The sequence below is a fragment of the Crassostrea angulata genome, chromosome 4, assembly GCF_025612915.1.
Source record: "Crassostrea angulata isolate pt1a10 chromosome 4, ASM2561291v2, whole genome shotgun sequence".
Lineage (NCBI taxonomy): Eukaryota > Metazoa > Mollusca > Bivalvia > Ostreida > Ostreidae > Magallana > Magallana angulata.
The window spans coordinates 25,702,145-25,723,180 of record NC_069114.1 but is presented as its reverse complement, the minus strand read 5'-3'; the positions used below and the strand labels follow the sequence as shown (position 1 = coordinate 25,723,180).

The 21,036-nt window shown below is 33.8% G+C and overlaps 3 protein-coding genes across 4 annotated transcripts; 1 reads left to right on the top strand and 2 right to left on the bottom strand.

Moving 5' to 3' along the window:
- Positions 1–3,265: 3,265 nt before the first annotated feature.
- On the bottom strand, positions 3,266–6,840 carry LOC128181923 (uncharacterized). The gene is made up of 7 exons (XM_052850502.1): positions 6,711–6,840; positions 6,593–6,620; positions 5,674–5,787; positions 5,060–5,145; positions 4,449–4,530; positions 3,856–4,067; positions 3,266–3,440 (listed from the first exon to the last, which is right to left on the bottom strand). The coding sequence occupies exons 1-7, from the start codon at positions 6,807–6,809 to the stop codon at positions 3,318–3,320; spliced, it is 744 nt and encodes a 247-aa protein (XP_052706462.1). The 5' UTR covers positions 6,810–6,840; the 3' UTR covers positions 3,266–3,317.
- A 1,648-nt stretch (positions 6,841–8,488) lies between these two features.
- Positions 8,489–12,093, bottom strand: LOC128181603 (acylpyruvase FAHD1, mitochondrial-like). 2 transcript variants are annotated; one of them, XM_052850070.1, is made up of 5 exons: positions 12,052–12,093; positions 11,763–11,842; positions 10,554–10,650; positions 10,104–10,250; positions 8,489–8,844 (listed from the first exon to the last, which is right to left on the bottom strand). In XM_052850070.1, the coding sequence occupies exons 2-5, from the start codon at positions 11,831–11,833 to the stop codon at positions 8,509–8,511; spliced, it is 651 nt and encodes a 216-aa protein (XP_052706030.1). In that variant the 5' UTR covers positions 11,834–11,842; positions 12,052–12,093; the 3' UTR covers positions 8,489–8,508. The 2 variants fall into 2 exon arrangements, with proteins under 2 accessions (XP_052706030.1, XP_052706031.1); XM_052850071.1 differs by having other exon boundaries at positions 12,029–12,075.
- On the top strand, positions 12,044–19,705 carry LOC128181602 (GPI transamidase component PIG-S-like). The gene is made up of 16 exons (XM_052850069.1): positions 12,044–12,157; positions 12,659–12,798; positions 13,021–13,117; positions 13,316–13,420; positions 13,789–13,926; positions 14,078–14,187; positions 14,622–14,739; positions 15,151–15,212; positions 15,456–15,570; positions 15,744–15,833; positions 16,059–16,234; positions 16,612–16,665; positions 17,124–17,252; positions 18,213–18,315; positions 19,038–19,095; positions 19,528–19,705. Exons 1-16 carry the CDS (start codon positions 12,127–12,129, stop codon positions 19,640–19,642), a joined length of 1,641 nt encoding a protein of 546 aa, XP_052706029.1. The 5' UTR covers positions 12,044–12,126; the 3' UTR covers positions 19,643–19,705.
- Positions 19,706–21,036: the final 1,331 nt, after the last annotated feature.

Genomic DNA, 21,036 nt, shown 5'->3' with positions numbered 1-21,036 from the left:
AATGTCATTCAACGAAAAGAATAGTTATGTGTGAAGGTTATACAGCCGATCAATTGGTGAATGGTACATTTGTTTAATAATGAAATATTAATTTGAATCGACTTGAAGCCAGAATGAATGTCTTTTCATGATTTCTTATTTTCAACCGGTGACATCAAAAGAGCCAGAAAAGGACTAATTGGATATTAAAAGGGTTTATTTTTTCTTAATCTGCTGTGCATAAATAAAGATAAATTTTGCAATTGGCATCAAGCTATTACTAAAAGAATAAGAATACTGTATTGGGATATACATGTCATTGGTTTAGTAACTACTTGCAGTTGGATAATTTTTCCGTCAAAAATGTTCTTTTCATGGCATTAAGGGTTGTGTGTTCAGTATGTGTACAGTCGTAGCATCATGAGCAGATACAGGAGCCAAGACTTAAGCATACTAGTATTTCCCTACAATCTCATGCTTCCCATGAGGTGATAAAACCCTTTCAGGGATAACAAACTGAAAGTCGTTACATGTATATTACTTCCGGTCATTTCCCCCCATAATTCAATGCAGTGAAACTTCATTACTTATTTACTATATGAAGTTTATTACAAGTTCAGCGTTTAAAAAAACTTACCGTATTTAGAGCAAACTCGGTCTTAACAGCAATAAGTTATCAAAGGAAATTCAATTTTTTATATACATGTATATTACATTTGTAAATGTCGTGTTCCTGTATATGCATGGTGTGTGGAACCTTTTGATATGTCACTTTTAGGCGTGCGTGCTAAAATTGAGAAATGTGCATAACGTGCTTGTAAGTTGAGAGTAAAAAAAGAGATCGAATTAGGAAGGATCGTATTATTTTAGTAGAATCAAAGTTAATACCACTGCACTCAAAATATGTTTTACTGATATGAGTTTTATACTATATCTAATAATTATGCAAACTTGTTTTCAGCCATACCGTATCAAAATTTTACATTTTTTTTGCATTTGCATAAACAATCCAAAAAGAAAAGAACAAATTATTTCAATAGATATTATAGAATATTGCTATCAACTAGTTGTACTGAAAAATTAAAGACTGAATTTCATCTATAGCAATTTTTATTTTCATTTTTTTTTCTCTCCGTTTTCTCACTTTTTAAGATTTGAAATCTACGAAAATTGTTAAGTCGTACGTAAAAAAAAAAAAGAACATCAGAAAATTATCTCCCTTGTGCCGAGCAGTATTTCAACCAATTGTAATAAATGTAAATTTCACGTCATGTAACCAATCGCAACTTCTCGGGCCTTTCCGGTAGGCTCGGAAAAACACCTCGAATGTATTACCTAGGCGTCCATGACAACCCACCTTTTTATAAAACTTTATATAAATACAACACATTTTACGATCTGTTGAGATGTAAGCTGGACTTTATTAAAGTAAATGATATACCCTAAAATATAACACAGAAGCGACTTATAAGGCTTTCTAGGCGAAACTTATTTTAATGGGAAGCGACTCCATTTTGTATAAAATTCTAACATCCGGTAATGTTAATACATTCGAGGTGTTTTTCAGAGCCTGCCGGAAAGTCCGATAAGTGTTTTTCCGAGCCTGCCGGGAAGGCCCGAGAAGTTGCGATTGGTCATGTAACTATATTCTACCAATCATAATGCACAGGAAGTGCACAACCCGGAGACTGTAAATTATATCACCTCTTTATACCGTCTTCCAAGGAAGGAAGACGGTAAATAATGTGAGCTATGTTACAAAAAATAGCAACCATTGTGGTTCCTCATCAGTTACCTTTCCTGTAATATTTTCATCATTCCAAAACACTTGGATATATTATGATCAAAAAATACCATCAGACCGGAAATAGAAAGCACAAGTTGCTGTCCTTTAAAAAAGGACTACAATACGTGGACCATTTGCATGTGTTTCCAACGAAAACGTGAAAGCCTTAAGATTATCAGAGATTCCACCAACTCGAGCCCTCTGCTTTTAACCACTAAATTTGTTCGTTGTATTGCGTATACATGTATGTATAGCCCTGACTTTTTATCTCAGAATTTAAAGGATTCAAACTTCTAAAATAGTTATGATCTATCTATGAATGAAGTTTGCATGTATAGTATCAGGCATTCGATGAATTCTACTATAATTTGCGCACACATTACAATTCGCACTACTTTGTTAACTATGCAGTGACAGCTTTGTGTAAATTAATTAAAAAGTTCATATTTTGATGCATTTTTCTTGAGATTTAAACTTTTATACAGTGACATAATTATTTAATCATACTTGAATGTTTAAAAAAAATTAATCGGGAAGTTCTCTAGCCTCGCCCACTATAAAAGTAAGGTTAAGTTACATGTGTATTCGGAAAACAACAAAACATTGCAAATTATGCTAGTTGATGCATGTTGTAGTTTTGGCATAACATTAACTTATTTCATAATACTGGTAGTTCATATCACATGCCAATCATTTCTTTAAAAGGAATACTTTTGTTTCTGTACTGTTTACCGACAACTTTACAATTACAGCGCCTTTGAACTTATGTGTGCATATGGCACGGAATCCCGATCCGGATTCAGATAAACGTGTGCTAGCCTGGTTCCCTGAGCTACCCATTACGCACAGGAACCAGGCTAGCTCATGCGCAGGCTGAATTTTCCCCATTGCATCCGGTTTAACCTCGCTTATATATTTTCTACGTGGACCTCAGGGTCCACGCAACAAGAGAACTGATTTGTTCTTCAGTGCATAAATGACGTAAAAGTCTTAAGCAATTTGATACCTTTTTTGCCAAATATACCGAGTAAAATACTTTAAAATTGATTCGTTTTTGACAGCATTTTTTTATGTACATGTATACAACATACGAAATTCCCTAGCCTTTTTTATTGAGGATTATTTCTTTCTCTTTATATTGTATTTATTTAGGGTCGTTGCGTTTTTGGAATGTTTAACTTGTCACTTTGTGATTAACGATTTCTAATCCTATGTTTTCAGTTTGTTGTATTTTATGACCTAGTTATTGGAAATTACACTTTTTCTCTCAATACTGTCGTATCGAAATCGCCTTATATATATATATATATATATATATATATATATATATATATATATATATATATATATATATATATAATATCATCGCACATCAAATTTACACAATAGATTCAAGTTCAATTCCCCTTCGACACCCCCACCACCCCCCTCCCCAATTTCTCTCCTTGTCCTGACTCTTACAACACGACACAACACAACACACAAAAATTCAACGCAAAGTACTTTGTATTCTAATTTATTGGATTAAGACATCAAGCAACCATAAACACTTTCAATGACTGCACCCGGATGTGGTCTCCTGTATGGTGACCCCCATCAGGGAGATCTGGGTAATGTCCTGGTAATCGACAGCTTTTGCACACTTCGTAGAGGCACAAATAATTTTGAAAGATATCTGCAAGAAATTGATCAATACATGTAGGATGGTATTTTTCTTGGACTCTGAAGAGACATGTACGTAAGAAGAAAGGGTAGGGCTGTAGGGAAAGTAGGCTTCGCCCCCCCCCCTCCCCCATACACCCCGGAATAAAAATCTAGATCCACGCCTCAGATATAATTAACATCTATTTCATTGTGTTTTTGAAAACCAAATTCTTGACCTAATGAATGATTATACATGTGTATCTATTAATTTAAAGTATTTTAGACCGAATGTTTTACAATTATATATTAGAAAAGTTAATTCTAAAATTAGTATGTGTATACATATTTTCTTAAGTATTAAATGGAGAGAGAGAGAGAGAGAGAGAGAGAGAGAGAGAGAGAGAGAGAGAGAGAGAGAGAGAGAGAGAGAGAGAGAATATGCTTACTGCAAACTTGGGGTCTCCGGTTTTGGGCAGCTCTATACAAAACTGGTTTGATACGACATGGTTCTTAAACTGGGGTCTTTCCAAAGTTCTCAGGACCTGGGGCTCGGCGTAGGGACGTTGTAGAATTACTAGGACTTTGTCTGCCTGGATTGGTACATATTGTAATGCATTGTAGAACATCACACGGAAGAAAAGATTGTGCTTTTTGTAACCTACAAAGGTAAGAAGCTGTAAATGTCATCGCCGTTTCACTAACGTAAAATTTATAACTTGCGGAAATTTGCACTGTGTAACGGGAAAATGTTCCCTATTCATTTTTTATCCATTTTCTTTCATTCTTAATTGGCGAACTTAATTTTCTTTAAGTGAAACGTGTACGGGAAAATAAAAGGGGTGGAGTCTTTAACACCCGTGATCTGACAAAATAACACAAGTAAAAATAACTTTAAAAGAAATTAAATACTATTAATAATAGTAGCTGAAATATTGTGTTTATGACCCACGTGCGCTGACCCAGTGTTGTTTTTAAGAATATAATTATGCATAAAATTTTATAATATTATTTGAGTATGAAATACCCTGATAGCACTCACCCCAGAAAATTTCACCCGTTGTCAGTACAGTCTTCCCTCCTCTTGGTAACTTAGCAATCAACTGGTTCGACGCCACATAATGCTAACCAAAAAAAAAATGATTCTAAAATTGAACCATTCAATAACAAAAATATGTAATAGAGACATATAATACATCTGCTGGATTTGAACCCGGGTCCCCTGTCTTTCAAAACCAGCACCATACCGATCGAGATAAAGGACGTACTAGTAACTCATAGTTCATATTTCGTAAGAATGCCACATTTCTGACTCTTACCACATTTCTGACAAGTATTTTTTTCAATTGCATTTTCTCGGGCATTTTCGGCAGAGTCCGACTTTTACCGAGCTCTGTCGGAGAGGCCCAAGAAGTTGCGAGCGACAGATCAAACAGATATCAATTAGTTTACTCTGTTTCTTTATAATTATTTTTTTCTCCTTACAGTAGTGGTATAAAATGGTACAACTTTACGTAATGGTGTAATAACATCAAACAGTCTTGAATCATGATTCTATTGGATGAAACGTAGTCGGGTTCCAACAAAATAATTTCTTTATTCAATATCAATGAATTAAATCAAATGGAAACATTGTCTGTGTTTACAACTTACAGTTTCGTGCAGGATCCATTGTCCCAGGCTTCTTCCACGCTCAAACGATTTGAGAAATACACAGGCGTGTGTCTTGCAAGAATGGTCTGCAAAAATATTTTTAATCATAGCTTTTAGATACATGTAACTATATTCGTTCATGGTGTAAGGTCATGGTCTCTTATGTACTACAAATACTATTAATTTCATAGCATATTTCATACATGTTATATGTTAAATCATCTTAAATGATACTGGTATATACTGAGAATTTGATATTAATATGATAATATATCTAAAATGGAATGAAAACATAACCGAATCTAACGCAGGATATAAAGGATTTGACAAAACGACAATGAGTTTAGGTATATGACATCTGCTCTCTGGATCATGAAGCATTTTTAGACTTGATTAAGTCCAAATTTCAACCATTTATAAAATAACAATTTTTTCATAAAGTACACTCGAAATATGAAATCATCAACATAATATAGAGACACATTTTAAAAAGCATTTCATTTTTTCGATGTTTTTCATCACAAGACAAAACAAAAAGACAGTGTACAAAGTTTGACTTTTAGTCTAAGACTGCTTAATGAAAATTTAATATACTAGTATATAAAAATCATTACCTAGTTTGATGCCGCACACGTGTCCAACATAATTGTGCGCACAGTAGCAGACAGGGCGGTCTCCGTCCACGTGACATATCCCACCATACAGGCAGACATTTCCACTACATGGTGCTTCATAAAAGGTTCAAATATTATATTTCATTCTGCAAATATTTTTTATTGTTCGTCTTCCTTATCTGCTCCCACCGTCACCGATTTCTCTTTTTATCATTCATTCAACGCAGTTCTCAACTCAAATCATTATAGGAAAAATGCATATATTTGAGGTCAAAACTGTCAGGGAGTATTCGTTTGGTCTATTGGAGAGCTGTAAGAGTAATCCTTATTTGCTCGTTTGCAATATGGAGATCTCCGGTAGATCTCCACTGTCTACTTTCCAAATAGCAGGTAGACAATGGAGATCTGCTGGAGATATTCGAGACAGGTTCTTGAGGTAGGAAACGAATACACCCCTCAGACTTGAGGGCTGGGTATTGACTTGAGGAAAGTTGCTGTTGTTGGGGCCTGGTCACAATTTGACGTAGATTTTTGTAATGGTTATAAAACAATGTAGATGTACATTTGCATAAATATATATTAAATGTACATTTAAATACGAAATTGTAAAATGAAAACGGCATCCGATCAAAACTTTTTTTTTTATTTCGAGTCAGAACGCCCTTTGTTATATGGATAACTCCAATTGTATTGTGTTACTACATGTATTTAAAAGAGGCGCATCATCTAAAGCTAGAGTGACTTTTGAATTTTGAAAAATTTCATCCCGCAATGAAATTGTTTGGATTTCAATTCCGGTTTTATTTTTCGGATAAAAAAAATCATTTCCAAAGGAATTTTTATAAGAGTTTATTATAAGGAAGGGGGTTGTTTTGTTCTTTTATTAAGACTAGTACTTTTTTTTTAAAAAAATACTTACAACAACTTCCGGGGGGCGGAATTTCACTCTGAAATGAAATGTTAAATTTAAATTCTTATGTTTTTGAGAACCATTGTGATCTTAATTTGAAAGTTGAAATTGATCAAAGGTTACTTACCCGATCGACTAATTGTTTGTCTTCGTTAAGGTTGCTAGCAGCTGATACTCCAGCCACGGTTGCGATGAACATCAGGATTGCACAGTGGATATTCATCATTAAACTGCAGAAGAAGACTAAATGAACTGCCCGCTACACTTTTTCTTTATATAGCCAATCAGTTGTAAATAGTATCATGTTTAACATCAAGAGTACTCTACTTAATGGTTACTTTAAAATAAAAAGCTTTCGTCAATTTAATAGCTTTAGATTAAAACAAATATCCATAAACTATTAAATGACCACGTTTCCATTAGAGTGCGCATTAATTAAAAGTGATTTTTTATGAATATTACTAATTTTAGCGATGTCGTTAAACATTTTTTATGTACACATTTTATAAATTACATGTATATTAGTTGCGAAAATTGAATATAATAATGTATAGTGGAAAAAATGAAAACCCAGTGACATGCGGAATCGCAAATTCATTAACGATATCCAATCCTTAGCAATGTTCGATAACTCTATTTTATCCAAAATTTTTTTATTGGTGCCATAAATCTGACTTTTATAAAGGCAATTTTAATTAGTAGTCTAGTATTCTAGTGTTAGTATTTACCATAACTCATTCAACTACATGCTTGGAGTAGTGGATCCACGGAGAACTACTATTCCAATACATGTTGGTAAAGAGTTCGAGCCATCGATGCACCGTTACTTTTTTTTCAAACTCAACTTGTTTATTTATTCCATTATATTTACATTCAGTGTATATTTCCCCTTATGTTTGTTCAATTTTCCATGAATACACTTTGTTAATTCATCCGCCATGTGCACAAATATAAACGTCTCCACGTGTTTTGAGTATGTTCATTATTGTAAGATTAAATGAAACTTTGAATCTTACATAACCAATTTGATATGTACTTTTAAAAACAATCATTAATTTTTTATCTACTCCTAAAAAAGATTTTTATCCACAAGGTTTCTGGCACTATATTTTTGGTCGCAAAGTCATAACATATTTTAAATATGGCTGTTCCATGTATGTTTCATATCCCTGACTAAGGGCGTAAATAATGGCTATATAGTGGCGATACAAATAGACTTCAGTATGAAAATATAATTATAAGCATTGAATGCTTAAATAGCTATCGTAGGCAAATTAGCAATATTTTTGTAAAATGCATGGATGCCATCCAAAAATTTTCATTTTATTTCATTTCGTTTATAAAGTTTGAAAGCAAAATAACATTTTTATGATAACAAAAATTACTTTGATGCTGCAGATCGAAGAACCTTAAACTACAAAACATGTACATGTATAACCTAAATTTCACAGAAATTTAACAGAATGGTTGATAACGAACAAAACATATATTTTGTCTCCATGAGTATAATTGTTCCAGATAATTAAAGTATTTTGAAAAAAATTTAAAATGTCGTTGCAAATAATTTAATAATATCCGTAGATGACGTAAAAAATATTTGTGTCAAAATGGAAGGTCTCTACTAAAAAGCGTTAATAAATTCAGAAGTCTTGTTTAATATAATGTATCTTTAACTCTATATGACTTTCTGTGATATGATTATGCAGTTAATCTAATGTAAACTAATATAACCTTACAAAAACAAATCAAATTGATTCCCTGCGTACACAAAAAATTAACACTCATTTGGTGTACGTTGACCAAATCAATACCATACAAAATATTCAATATACACGTAAGACATTTGATATATAAAATACATCTTTATTCGATTCTAACAATTTTGATGCTTATAACACAAAATCACAAAACTCTAAAATTTACTTTTATTCAACTTGAAATCTAAAAGAAGAGACATCTCCAATCCCGGCATCGATTACGTCCCCTTTGTCCACTGGCCCTACACCTGAGGGCGTACCAGTCAAAATGACGTCACCTTCCTCCAACGTAAAATACTTGCTGATATAGCTTATCAAAAAGGGTATGTTGAAGATCATGTCTTTGGTGTTGCAATCTTGTTTGGTTTGACCGTTGACCTTTAGCCACAGCTGAACATTTTCTGGATTCGGTAGTTTGTCTTTGGAAATTAGGTCACCTATAGGACAGGAAGTGTCAAAACCTTTGGCTAGGGTCCATGGGTGACCTTTTTTCTTAGCCTCGTCCTGAAAATGACAAAAAAAAGAGATGGGTTTTTTCATTGATACGTGTTCATGTAGCATTATAAAAAAAAAAGAACCTTATCGTTAACAGCACAGGGGCCAAACCCGTTTTAACATTAATTTCAATGTAACCATAAATAAAGAAAGGGGTCGAACTCTGATCCAAATAAAAAAACTACCAGCTCGCTTCAAAAGCCTAATAAATCAATTAATTTTTAAAACACTAGCAATATGCATGTATTTTTCGGAAAAGTAATGTCTGAGATACACTCATGCCGAATTTCAAGTTGATTGGTCTTAAAATAGCGGAGATATACGTCATTATTCTCTCGAAGTCGCCAGTTTATTTTTACTCGGACATTTACCGGTCCAGGGCTCACGATGGGATTTTGCCTCTGACAACAGCAGTATTACAACAAGTCGAGAAACATTCGCACTAATCTTTGAAAATCTTACATCAAATGCACGCTACTTACATACAAAAACTCCGATAAAATTCCTTATATACTCTCCATAATGAACTTTTATTCTGCAGTCACATCAACTTCTGACCAGACCGGCCATTTTGACGTCTATTTTATAGTATAGAGGTGGTATATATAAAAGGTTGAAAAAACTTCGTGACGAGCCCCTGTGGTCAGAGGCAAAATCCCATCGTGAGCCCTGGACCGGTAAATGTCCGAGTAAAAATAAACTGGCGACTTCGAGAGAATAATGACGTATATCTCCGCTATTTTAAGACCAATCAACTTGAAATTCGGCATGAGTGTATCTCAGACATTACTTTTCTGAAAAATACATGCATATTGCGAGTGTTTAAAAAATTAATTGATTTATTAGGCTTTTGAAGCGAGCTGGTAGTTTTTTATTTGGGTCAGAGTTCGACCCCTTTCTTTATTTATGGTTACATTGAAATTAATGTTAAAACGGGCTTGGCCCATGTGGTTAACAGTCTCGAAAGGAATTCATGTAGTACGTTCGATTTACTTTTCTTGAAGTTAAAAACATTCAGTGACCAATGCAATAACAGAAAGATGAAGAGTTTAAACATTCAACAACAAGCCGTTGGTTGCTTTCAATGCTACATTCATTTCTTTGCAGAATATCTCATGAATATTCATATAAACGGTAGTTCAGCAATTCGGACCTCTTCGTATACATCTACTGCAATCTGATTCCTTGAAATTAATTATCCTTTCTTGAATCGCATCTCAAAAATGTGATTACTTACATATGCTTTATCACAACATGTGATGACCTACCTGTAGATCCCTAGCGGTCATGTCTAGGGCCAGGACGTAGCCCCCGATGTGGTCTGCGGCTCGGTCCTCTGTGATGTGGCTCCCAGTTTTACCGATCACAATGCCGAGTTCTACCTCATGGTGGAGAGACTTGCAGTTTGGTGGAATCTATTACGATGAAAAAAATATGATAATTAATCAACAAACGCCTTAGTGTATGAACTTAGATAGCTTCATGGTTATTCAAATCACATTGTATATTTGAAGTTTATTCATATGCAATTATATGCATGTAAATATAAATTGAATCAGTGAAAAGTAAAATCATATTAAATGATTTCAGTTTAAAACTGAACCAAAAATTTAGCATTGTTAAAAGAATTAGAACAGAAAACATAATTTCCACGTAATTCTTCGTTTGGATATTGTCCATCATTTTTAAGCTCTGTCAGAAGTAACCGACAACTGTACCTTTATGTTTTGTCCCTGGGTGACGTAGGAGGTGGTGGGCTTCAGGAAGAGAATGGGTTTTGTCGGGACGGCGTTCCCAAGCTCAGCGGCGTGTTCCCTGAGGGAGACAGGGGAGATCTTTAATAATATGAATATATCAGTGCATCTACTAATTGACAAAAGCACGAATTAAGACATTGTTTGGTATTTAAAATAAAATATGTAAAATAATAGAGAAGTTGGATTACTATTTAAAAATTACGAACTGACATGTACCTCTGAATAATAATCACAATTTTCATTTATCGTTTAGATGTGTGTATTTATGATAAAATAGAATAAATGAATCTCGGAAAGTATGTATTACATACACTTTTGAAATTTTAATTTATCAAGATAAAGACCCCCTTCCATCTCCATCCATCCCTTCAGATTGTCACTAAGGCATTGTTTGTTTGTTTGTTTATATACTTGATCTTTTAAAAACGTTTTTAAGAGAGGGAAGGGGTTCACTTCAAAGTCTCTCTGGCTTGAAAAAAGCCGAATCCATGTCCAAATGTCAATGAAGAAGATTCCTTAATAAAATACATGGACACCAAGCTTTAAATATGTGTACTGTAGGTATCATTAAATATGATTTTGTTTTTATGGTTTAAGGTGACAAAGTCAATGACGCGTGTGTGTTCGTAAATTATTCTATCCCCAACCTTCCAACTGATTAGTTAACTTATTGAATGCCCAGCATAACTTTTCGGGCCATTCTGGCGGAGTTCGGAATAGTTCACCGTGATTAATTGAATGTCACACATTCCGTCGAGATTCTTTCACTCAAATCAAAAGGACATATATTAGTAAACAGTTGAATAATTGGGGTGTACTAAGCCCTCACATCTAATTTTAAGAGCAAACGACATAAGCTATATCCACTGAAAATGTCGTATTTTTATTGCATATTTCATGTTTTCTTTTTATTTGTAAGCACAAGCTTTCGTGAAAATGTTTAAAGCGCTTTGTATTGCCTATTTAACAACAGGACAGACTTCTGCCAGAGTTCGTTTGTTGAAAAACTTCTAACACGTAGATGTAACAGTAAGTTTGAGTGTCAAGACCGAACTCTTTTCAGATCGGACTCGGGATTCCAAACATGCCAAATTATGACCTGTAAGAGGGTGTGTATTCAAATGTAAAAAAAAAAAAATGATAAGAAGTGTTTTAAAAAAAGCATCGTACTTATAATTTCTTCCGACTGCAACAATTTTCTTTCCAAGTTCTCGGAATCTGGACACTGTAGTCGAGGCCATTCTCTTCAACTATACACAAAAAACAAAACTCTAGGGGTCGTTTCAAAACCAAAACAAGCAAAGTCATAAAATTTTATAGCCGCTACACTCAAAGTAAAAGTAAGAAATCTAAATTGATTCGTAAAATGACACAAAATGTTATCATTCACTCAATTCTTATAAAGCTATTTTACTATCAAATATTGTTTTTCATACAATGAATGCAAGGGTGTACAAACCCGATCCTATTTTCAATGAGAACTCTCCAGTTTAGAAGATAGATAACTGCTTTTGTTTATTTCCGATAAATCGACATGCCGGGTGAAGAAGCATCAGAAGAAAAAGGTATATGTATTTCCACTTTGCTTGCAATATAGATAATTTAATATGATGCAAGATATGCTTATATTACAAAAACAATATCTTTTAACACGAAGGTTTATTATATGAAGAAAGATTTTAAATAATGTAAGTCGAGAATAATTGATCAGTTAATTATATTTATAGAACCACCATAGCCACAGAGACTTGTTTCAGCGATAAATCCGAATAGTGTGATAATAAAACAATGTATCTAACTCCAAATTACCTGGAGTACGACCTTTCACGGCCGAGATTGAATAGACCAAAATGCAGTAGTTGCATCACTTGCATGCCTTTTGTTCATGTATTATTATTAATTTCTAAATGATACTCTGGTTTAGATGGGGAGCGCCTATGGTACTCTACATTTTCTTATTATATGGATTGTACTATGGGCAAAACTTTATCACAGGTTCCTATAATTAGAACGTAAGAACTTTGGGAGCAAGATAATGATTGTCAAATTAATTTTTTTTTTTTCAGATAGATCTATTCAGCATACAGCAGCACTAAGTTTTGGGTTCATATGTCTCATAATTGGAATACCATTGTGGTGGAAAACGACAGAGGTGTACCGGGTCAATCTGCCCTACTCGGATATAGCGGACCTATCGAATACTAAGGTAACTAAACTTTGCTACAGGTACATGAACTTGATTCTGTAAGATTCAAATGATCTTTTTAAAAAATTATTAGGTCAATATTCTGATCTTTAATCAACTAAAATTGATATGGTGTTGATTTTATTGTTTATTTGATAAAAAAAATTGGTACATTACAGAATGAAAGTTTTTTTTTTCTGTGAAGTCTTTATTACTTCTAGAATGACAAGATTTCTAATTCAGTTTCAGTTTACCATTGACATTGATGTGGTTAATTTGGAGAAGTCATGGACCGACAAAGATCTGACAGATTTGTCCAAGCTATTGAAGGCAAACTTAGGTAAAAATAAATGATGACGTCTTTATGTTGCAATACAGACTTTCTAAAAGTGAAAAAATGATAAGCCAAACCATGCAGATCTATGAATAATCAATGTACCAGTATTTTAATTGTCAGACCTGTGAAGAATTAATTAATTTGGAAACAAAAGGCAACTTCGTGTAAAATATTTGAAATTCTGTTTTCAAATACGTGTAGCTGATGACAGGAAAGTTGGAGCTATTTTCCCAAAGTACCGAGTGGCAGTCCGACAGGCAGCAGAAAAACAATCAAGTGACGTTACCTCACTGAAAACATTAGCAGGTAGCGCAAGCTCTGATTGTGAATGTAATAATCTTATATTTAGCTAATGGTATTGATAACTGAAAAATTTAGCTGTTCTTAATCAATACAAATCAGTAATGTATTTAAAAAACTTTCATTTTGTCAGGTTGTTCATGTTGATATTGTCAGGGATGTTTTTGAAGTTATTTTTCATTTTCATGATGTCTTACTGTTTTTGCATTAAAATTATTTCTTTACAACATGTACAAATACAGTTCTTGCAGAAAAATGAAAGCAAGATTTTAAATTCCGTGAATGCTGCCTCTTGCAACTTTACATGGATATTAATCTCTCCTGTCTGTTTAATCAGGAATCTACAGTACATTATACTTTTTTGGGCATTTTAGCACTTGATGACTATTTCCATGGGGAGGAGTCTTCAGTCAACAAATACCTGATTGTTTTGATGCCTGTAAACAATGCAGTGGTTAAACAGACAACCATTGGGAACTACAGGGCAGTATATTTACCAGCTGGGAAAAGAGGTACTCAAGACTCTCTCTCTCTCTCTCTCTCTCTCTCTCTCTCTCTCTCTCTCTCTCTCTCTCTCTCTCTCTCTCTCTCTCATATTATTTTAGTATTTTTTACAATGCATGGCAGTCATTTTCATAATTTGTTTATACATGTAACTTTCAGATCTGAAGACAGTTTCAGCTGAGGTTACAGAGATCCTTCATAGTGTGTTGGTCAGAGAGGATGCATTGCTGAAGTCCTTCCAGAATTTTCTGGGTGCCAGAGAACCAAAGGTATGATTTAGATATGTTTCTTACACAAATGCATTTTTGTCATCAATATAGAAAAGTTAACTTTACTGATACATGTATATGACAGGTTTACAGATTATGAATCATGAACTACCTTAACCCATTTTATAATAAATACTTATGCATAATACTGCAGCTATTTACCAATTATTCGGTCATCTTGTAGCTTTTTTGTTTAATTTTGTTTTCGTAAGAAACTTTGGCCATCTGTTAATTTGCTTTTACTGTTCATTGTACATGTATTTCTGTTAGGTTTGGTTTTAGTTATTTTGAGTAACAACAGATTTGAATTGAAATTATGTCATTTTGTGTGATGGGAATTTTTAAAACGGACGAATTCATGGATCTTGCATGTACATGTTTGATATTAATTGACACATTTTATTTCAAATTTGAATTTGATGTTGAATTGACAGGATAAAGCAAGTATGAGATCTCTTAGCTATCACCAAGGCTATGACGTATTGTTCACCTTAGTGAACCCCCAGCCCGATATCCTGGATATTGATTGGTCAATCAAGGAGGCAGTGGAAGGTTTGTTTAACGCACTGAAATTTACAGTTCATATAATACACTAAATAGTGTATATCCATTTTTTCACGTGTCACAAAATTTGCAAAAATGTATAACTTTGCTTCTAGCAAATAATGCCGGATATAATTTTTGCATATTGGATATTTTGCGATGATTGTAAAGTGATTGCAAAAAAAACACAAAAATTAGATCATTGTGAAAATTACCAGTTGTAAGTTATGATGTGAATCTATTTTCATAGATTATTCTTTGTTATAGCATAAGGTATTGAAGATCTTACAGATTTTTTTTCAATTTTGCTTTATACCATACAGACAACCCTCCTAATATTTTGCTATATTTGCATCAGAAATTCTTTTAATTTATGTTTTTATTGACCAGGCAGTCCTGCATATCTTCTTTTTTTTTTAGCTTACCTGAGTCCTATGGTCAAGCAGCTCTCAGACTACATCAATCTAGATATCAAGTCACAGGTAAGATATTTATAGATATCTTAAGTCTAGATATCTAGTCACAGGTCAGATATTTATAGATATCTTCAGTCTAGATATCTAGACACAGGTCAACTATGAGTACAGGTAGATATTTCAAGTTGTATGTAGCTATTTTTAGATAACTATAAAAGTCTAGGCGTCAGTTGATCTGTTAAGTATATACATGCATAGAGAATAGCAGACAAATTCAGAATAAGATCAATCCTCTTCTTTACACTGTAGATGTTATTTTTCACCGGCCTCAGAAGAAAACCACACAAGGACAAAAAGAACTCAGGATTCTACTATGAAGAGACAGATTTACCACACACCATTAATCCTTTGGAAGCCAATCTAGGTGAGAGAAACGGGGCAACACCTGAATTGACAGTATTTACTTAATACGCAATAATATTTCATGTATGATAAAACATCAAATTTTTGGTGTATCAAACAATATAAGAAATATACTCTTTTTACAAATTCAAAGTGGCAGTTTCATACGTATTACCATGATTGCTACTTTTTCAGGGTCACATGCCTCCAATAATCCCATGCTGAACTTCATTGTATACGTACCTAGCAGGGACCAGCACCCTTTACACATTGTCCTTAAAAATGGTAAAAGAATAATAGATATTTTACACTGATTATTAAAGTTAACTTAAAAGCACTTTTATAATCAGTACCAGTTTACAAGTAAACATATAACTGGATTTTTCAATTAAGATAAATATTGAGTCTAAATGCAAATTCCTGTCATGAAAATTGTTGTTTCCAATACCTACATGTAAAGATATACATAATTATTTTGCTAATTTCCCCCCACATGTTTCCGATTAATAGGTGAGAAGGTGAAGACCAACTCCTTTTTGAGCCCCCAATGGGGAGGGATTGTGGTCCAGAACCTGCCCTCACCCCCTCCCAACTCCAGCCTCCCTGTCAGAGTGGCGGTGGACATGAAGACAGTCATGGAGGTGTTCCTAACTCAGCTCAGACTCCTCATGGACTTCAACATTCAGGTACATTTTACTTAAGGAACTTTGATCCTTTAACAAGAGAGATAACTCCCACAGAGGTAAATTGCCATTAATCCATCATAACATGTTAAAGTTGAAGAGCAACATTTTATTGCGTTTAGAGTACACATGTATTTTTCCTTAGAATTATCTCCAATTTGTTGAGTTGGAGGGGATAGAGTATAGGGGTTGACTATATTAAAAGTCAGGATGAAGGTCAAATGCTGTGTGTTAATATTAATCTGACTCATATTCCATCTTTCTTCCTAAAGCAAATTTAGAAACATGCTCTCTTGTGAAGGTGTGCTGCACCTTCCTCAATATACTCACTTTTTTATAGATGAAATGATTATCTTCAAGAAATTTTCTCTTTTTTACAGGTCAAGAAAGACCTACAAGTCAGAGAAGTAGGAAATGACGTAATTAGAGAATGGGTAAGAAGATTTGCAGATCTTTATGTATGCGTTAAATATGGATCTGTTTAGAAAACCAATGTTAGTCCACAAAATTATGTTTATCTCGTCAACGAAAACTAAACCTGAAGCTGTATTTGTGAATGTCACATCCCTCCTTTGAGACATCATAATAAATCTATATGTGTCATGCAGTGACCCCCCTAACTGGTTGTGGCAATGTCTTTAAGAAAATTTTAACTGTTAGTGTGTGTTTGACCGAGTACTTGTATGTTAGAATGTAAAATTTGAGTATTTCTAAAGGTAAAATTTTGCTGTTTTGGTTAGTCTTTCAGAGTAGAGAAGTCCCAAACTGTGTTATTGTTTATAAATCTGTTCCCTCAGTGAATAAAATTTGTGATATTATAGTCATTTTAAACTGGCCATATGTATGATAAACATGAAGATGATTTGAAGTAAGGTTTTTCTGTGTTGACCAGGAGCTGGATAATTGGCTGAGGAAGAAATGTCTGGAGAACTTGGCCACCTCTATATCCACACTGCAGTCCCTGACCGCGCTCCTGGAAGGAATCAGCAATATTGTCATACAGGATGACATAGGACAGCAGGTCTCCCTAATTGCAGCTTCTTGGGTCTCCTGCAGAGCTCCAAAAAAACACTGAATGTTTTACATAGTCATCCATAAAACACTGAATGTACTGTAGATTCCTAATTAAATGCGAGGAATTAATTTCCGCGTAAAATCGCATACAAAAACAGCGGAATCGCAGAATTAAGTACTTGCTTAAAATAAGGAATTTACAGTATTACATAGTCATCCATGACAACCCCCCTTTTTACAAAACTTGATATAAACACAACACATTTTATGATCTGTTGAAATGTGAGTTAGACTTCATTAAAGCCAATGATATATCCTAAAATATAACGAAGAAGCGACAAACAAGGCTGTCTAGTCGATACTTATATTAAATAGATCTTAATATCTAACATCTGGTAATGTTAATACATTCGAGGTGCTTGTCCGAGCTCTGCCAGAAAGGCCAGAGAAGAATTTCCTATTGCAGGTCTTCCCACAATTTAAATCATTTGTGTTTATCAAATAAGTAATGTGGAATTATACTTTGTTAATGACATCAATTTTTCAAAAATTTCAAAGGTTGTTTTAAATTTTTTTATGATAGACTAATTTTATTGAAGTCCCTCTATTTATTTTTACTGTTTCTCTTTTGGTCAACAGTTATCTCTTCATAAATGATATTTTTTTTTTTTTTTTGCACATGCATTGCATTATACTGTATATCCGTATATTTGCGCTTTTTTCGCGATGTCTTTTAATTCGCAAATTATTGAATACACAGAAATTATATTCTGTATTATTTTCTATAAGAAACTTTTTAAATCGCAAAAATGACTGGCGCAAATTAAAAATGCTACACATTTTCCTTATTTTCGCAAATTTTGTGACACGCGAAAAAAAACGGATATATGGTATTAACCAACCATTCATACTCACACTTCTGCTTTATTATCTCTATAATCTATGGATCTAGTTTTATTTCATACAGGTGGAAAATGCAGTGACTGGGATAAAAGAGGCCCACAGACACCTGTCCAGTGGGCAGATAGCCCGGGCTTTTACCCAGTCCCGGAAGGCCCTGGCCTCATCAGGTGCATATTTCTATCTATCAGGCTTTGCTCAATTTTATCCAGAAGTGGATAATAATTCATTCCTTGACATTCTAGATATTATGAATATCTATAGATTTATTCATGTTATATGCTGGTGACCTTGAACTTTGATTATACTGTAAGTGAACAAATCTTAAATTAGAAAATTGTCCACAAAATAAGTTGAATCTTGAATAATTCATGCCCCTTTTTGAATTGGCACACTTCCATGAATGAAATCTAATCCATTGCAGTGTTGCTTGCACTTTAAAAAAAAAAGTTATATCTGGGTTGGTTTTTTCATCTCTAAGAACCCAAGAGATTAACTCTTCTATTTGTGGATTGAGAATGATAAATATTCATGAAAACTTTAAAAATTCAATAAGTTTGCCCACATTTGTTGAGAATATGACTGGTTATGGGTTTCTGACAATGTACATTTATTTAAAATACGGTACATGCTGCTGCCTGTTACCCTGAATCAATAACATTGTTGTAGCTTTAGTATAATTTTTTTTACACCCAATCTGTACATACAATTCCCTCACCACACAAAAAAACCTAATGCATTGAAAGTTAGTACACGATGTATAGGGTTTGGAAGGTTTTATATACATGGATATGTATTGCTCTGTCATTATTTACATGTATCTTGTGTATGCTCTTCTTTCCATTACTGTATCTATATATTGAATCTTATTCTAACTCTCATTTCATTGCAGAGAAAGCTTTCTTCGATCCGTCCCTCCTAGAACTGCTGTATTTTCCAGAAGATCAAAAGTATGTATCAGATTCAGTTTCCAGCTCTTGGTAGGCACAAAAACCACCAAAAAAAAGTTTATTTAATGCAAACAGATCAGAATTGGGGGGGGGGGGGGGCTCATGTTGTTGATTTTTTACAAAACAAATATAACCTATTGATCAAGGAACTTTTACAAATCATCAATAATTTAAATGATTGAATGCCATAAAGAGTGTTCAACCATGACAGATAAGCAGAGATAAAGATTAAATGATCAACACAGTGCTACAGTTCTGATAATTTGTTTCTTTCCTGCATACCTGTAACCAGTCAATTTGTTCTCCAACTATTTGGGACCGGGTAAATCCCCACTGGTTTTATGACTGACATATCATTAGGCACTGATGAAACGAGAGGAACATGAACTTGGGTATTCAGATATTTGTACAAGAATTTGTTTTCTTGAACAGATTTGCCATCTATATTCCTCTTTTCCTACCCATTGGCCTACCAATTCTGGGATCATTATTCAAAGCCATCAAGTGGATTAAGTCCAAGAGGAAACAGAAACCAAAGACTGAATGATTTATTATTTTCCTGATCTACATACATGCATGAAGTTTTTTCATTCAAATACTTTTATTTTCATATACATGTGTTACTTTTGTTGATCTATTGAACAAGTTTGATTTTGATTTACTTATAAATGTTCATGCATACATTTGATTCATACATGTATTCCTTTTATACCATGTTAAACATATTGATACTAAACAGAAAAAAATTCATCATGTAGTAAACATAATCAAGTACAGTCAAACTTTGTTATCTCGAACTAGACAGGACTGTTTAAAAATTTCGAGTATCTGAGAATACGAGATATCATGGGTAAAATACTTTTAGAAAAGAAGCTGATACTTGCAAATCACTTTGACATTTCTATTGTATTGGAGATATCAGTAGAAGACAAGTTCAACTGTATTTGTATTAGTTCAGTCAGGTTATCATTGAAAATGATAATAATGTAGAATAACAGTCATACAATGGATTTGTTATGTATGCGCTTTAGGCAACCGCATGTTTTATTTGTACATGTTATTAGAGACTAGTAATTTTGATATTTTTTCATGTAGAAAATTCTTTTTAAAGAAAATGCTGAGAGAGAGAGAGAGAGAGAGAGAGAGAGAGAGAGAGAGAGAGAGAGAGAGAGAGAGAATTTATTCTCTAATTATTATTCTTAATTTAATCAGAGAGAGAGAGTAAATTTTATTTGTGCATAATGTAAGGAAATAAAACATCAAGTGCTGATACACGACAATAAAAAAGCTGTACTAAAAGATATTTGTTTGGTGCTTGACAATCTATATTAGTTTTATTAAGCCCCTTTCACAATTGGCGCATGAGCAGAAACGACAAAATATTCGTGCGACCGAAAATATTAGATATTGTTCATAAAGTGTTGCCAAGATCATCGCATATGAAAAAGTACTCGAACGAAACTCGCACGATTCAGAGCGACCGTTGCGCGATATAAACGCATTGAATCTTGCGATATATCTTTCGTCTATGCGACTGTTGTACAATGAAAGCGAGTGTTGTTAGATAATGCAATAGAATCGCACGAAAGACCAGATGATCGGATGATTGAACGTGTACCAATGCGACAAGATGAGCGGAGCTCGTTCGATCATGCGCTTCATCTTACGATTGCTCGTATGATTCAGAGGGTGTATATATACCGCCCGTTTCCAAGGCTCTTCAGTAGAAATAGTTGAATGCAAGATAGGGTACCCACCCAAGAAGATTACAAAAGCAACAACCAAAATCAAGGCCAATTAGGCCTGAAACAGATATGCTTATAACAGTGAATATTGTATAAGTGAGCTATTCACCCCCGTTTTTTTTTCGCTCATTTCGCTCCTTTTGTCAGTTAGTGTATTAAGACTTGGCGAATTCAAGTGTCTCACATTATCTCTCTT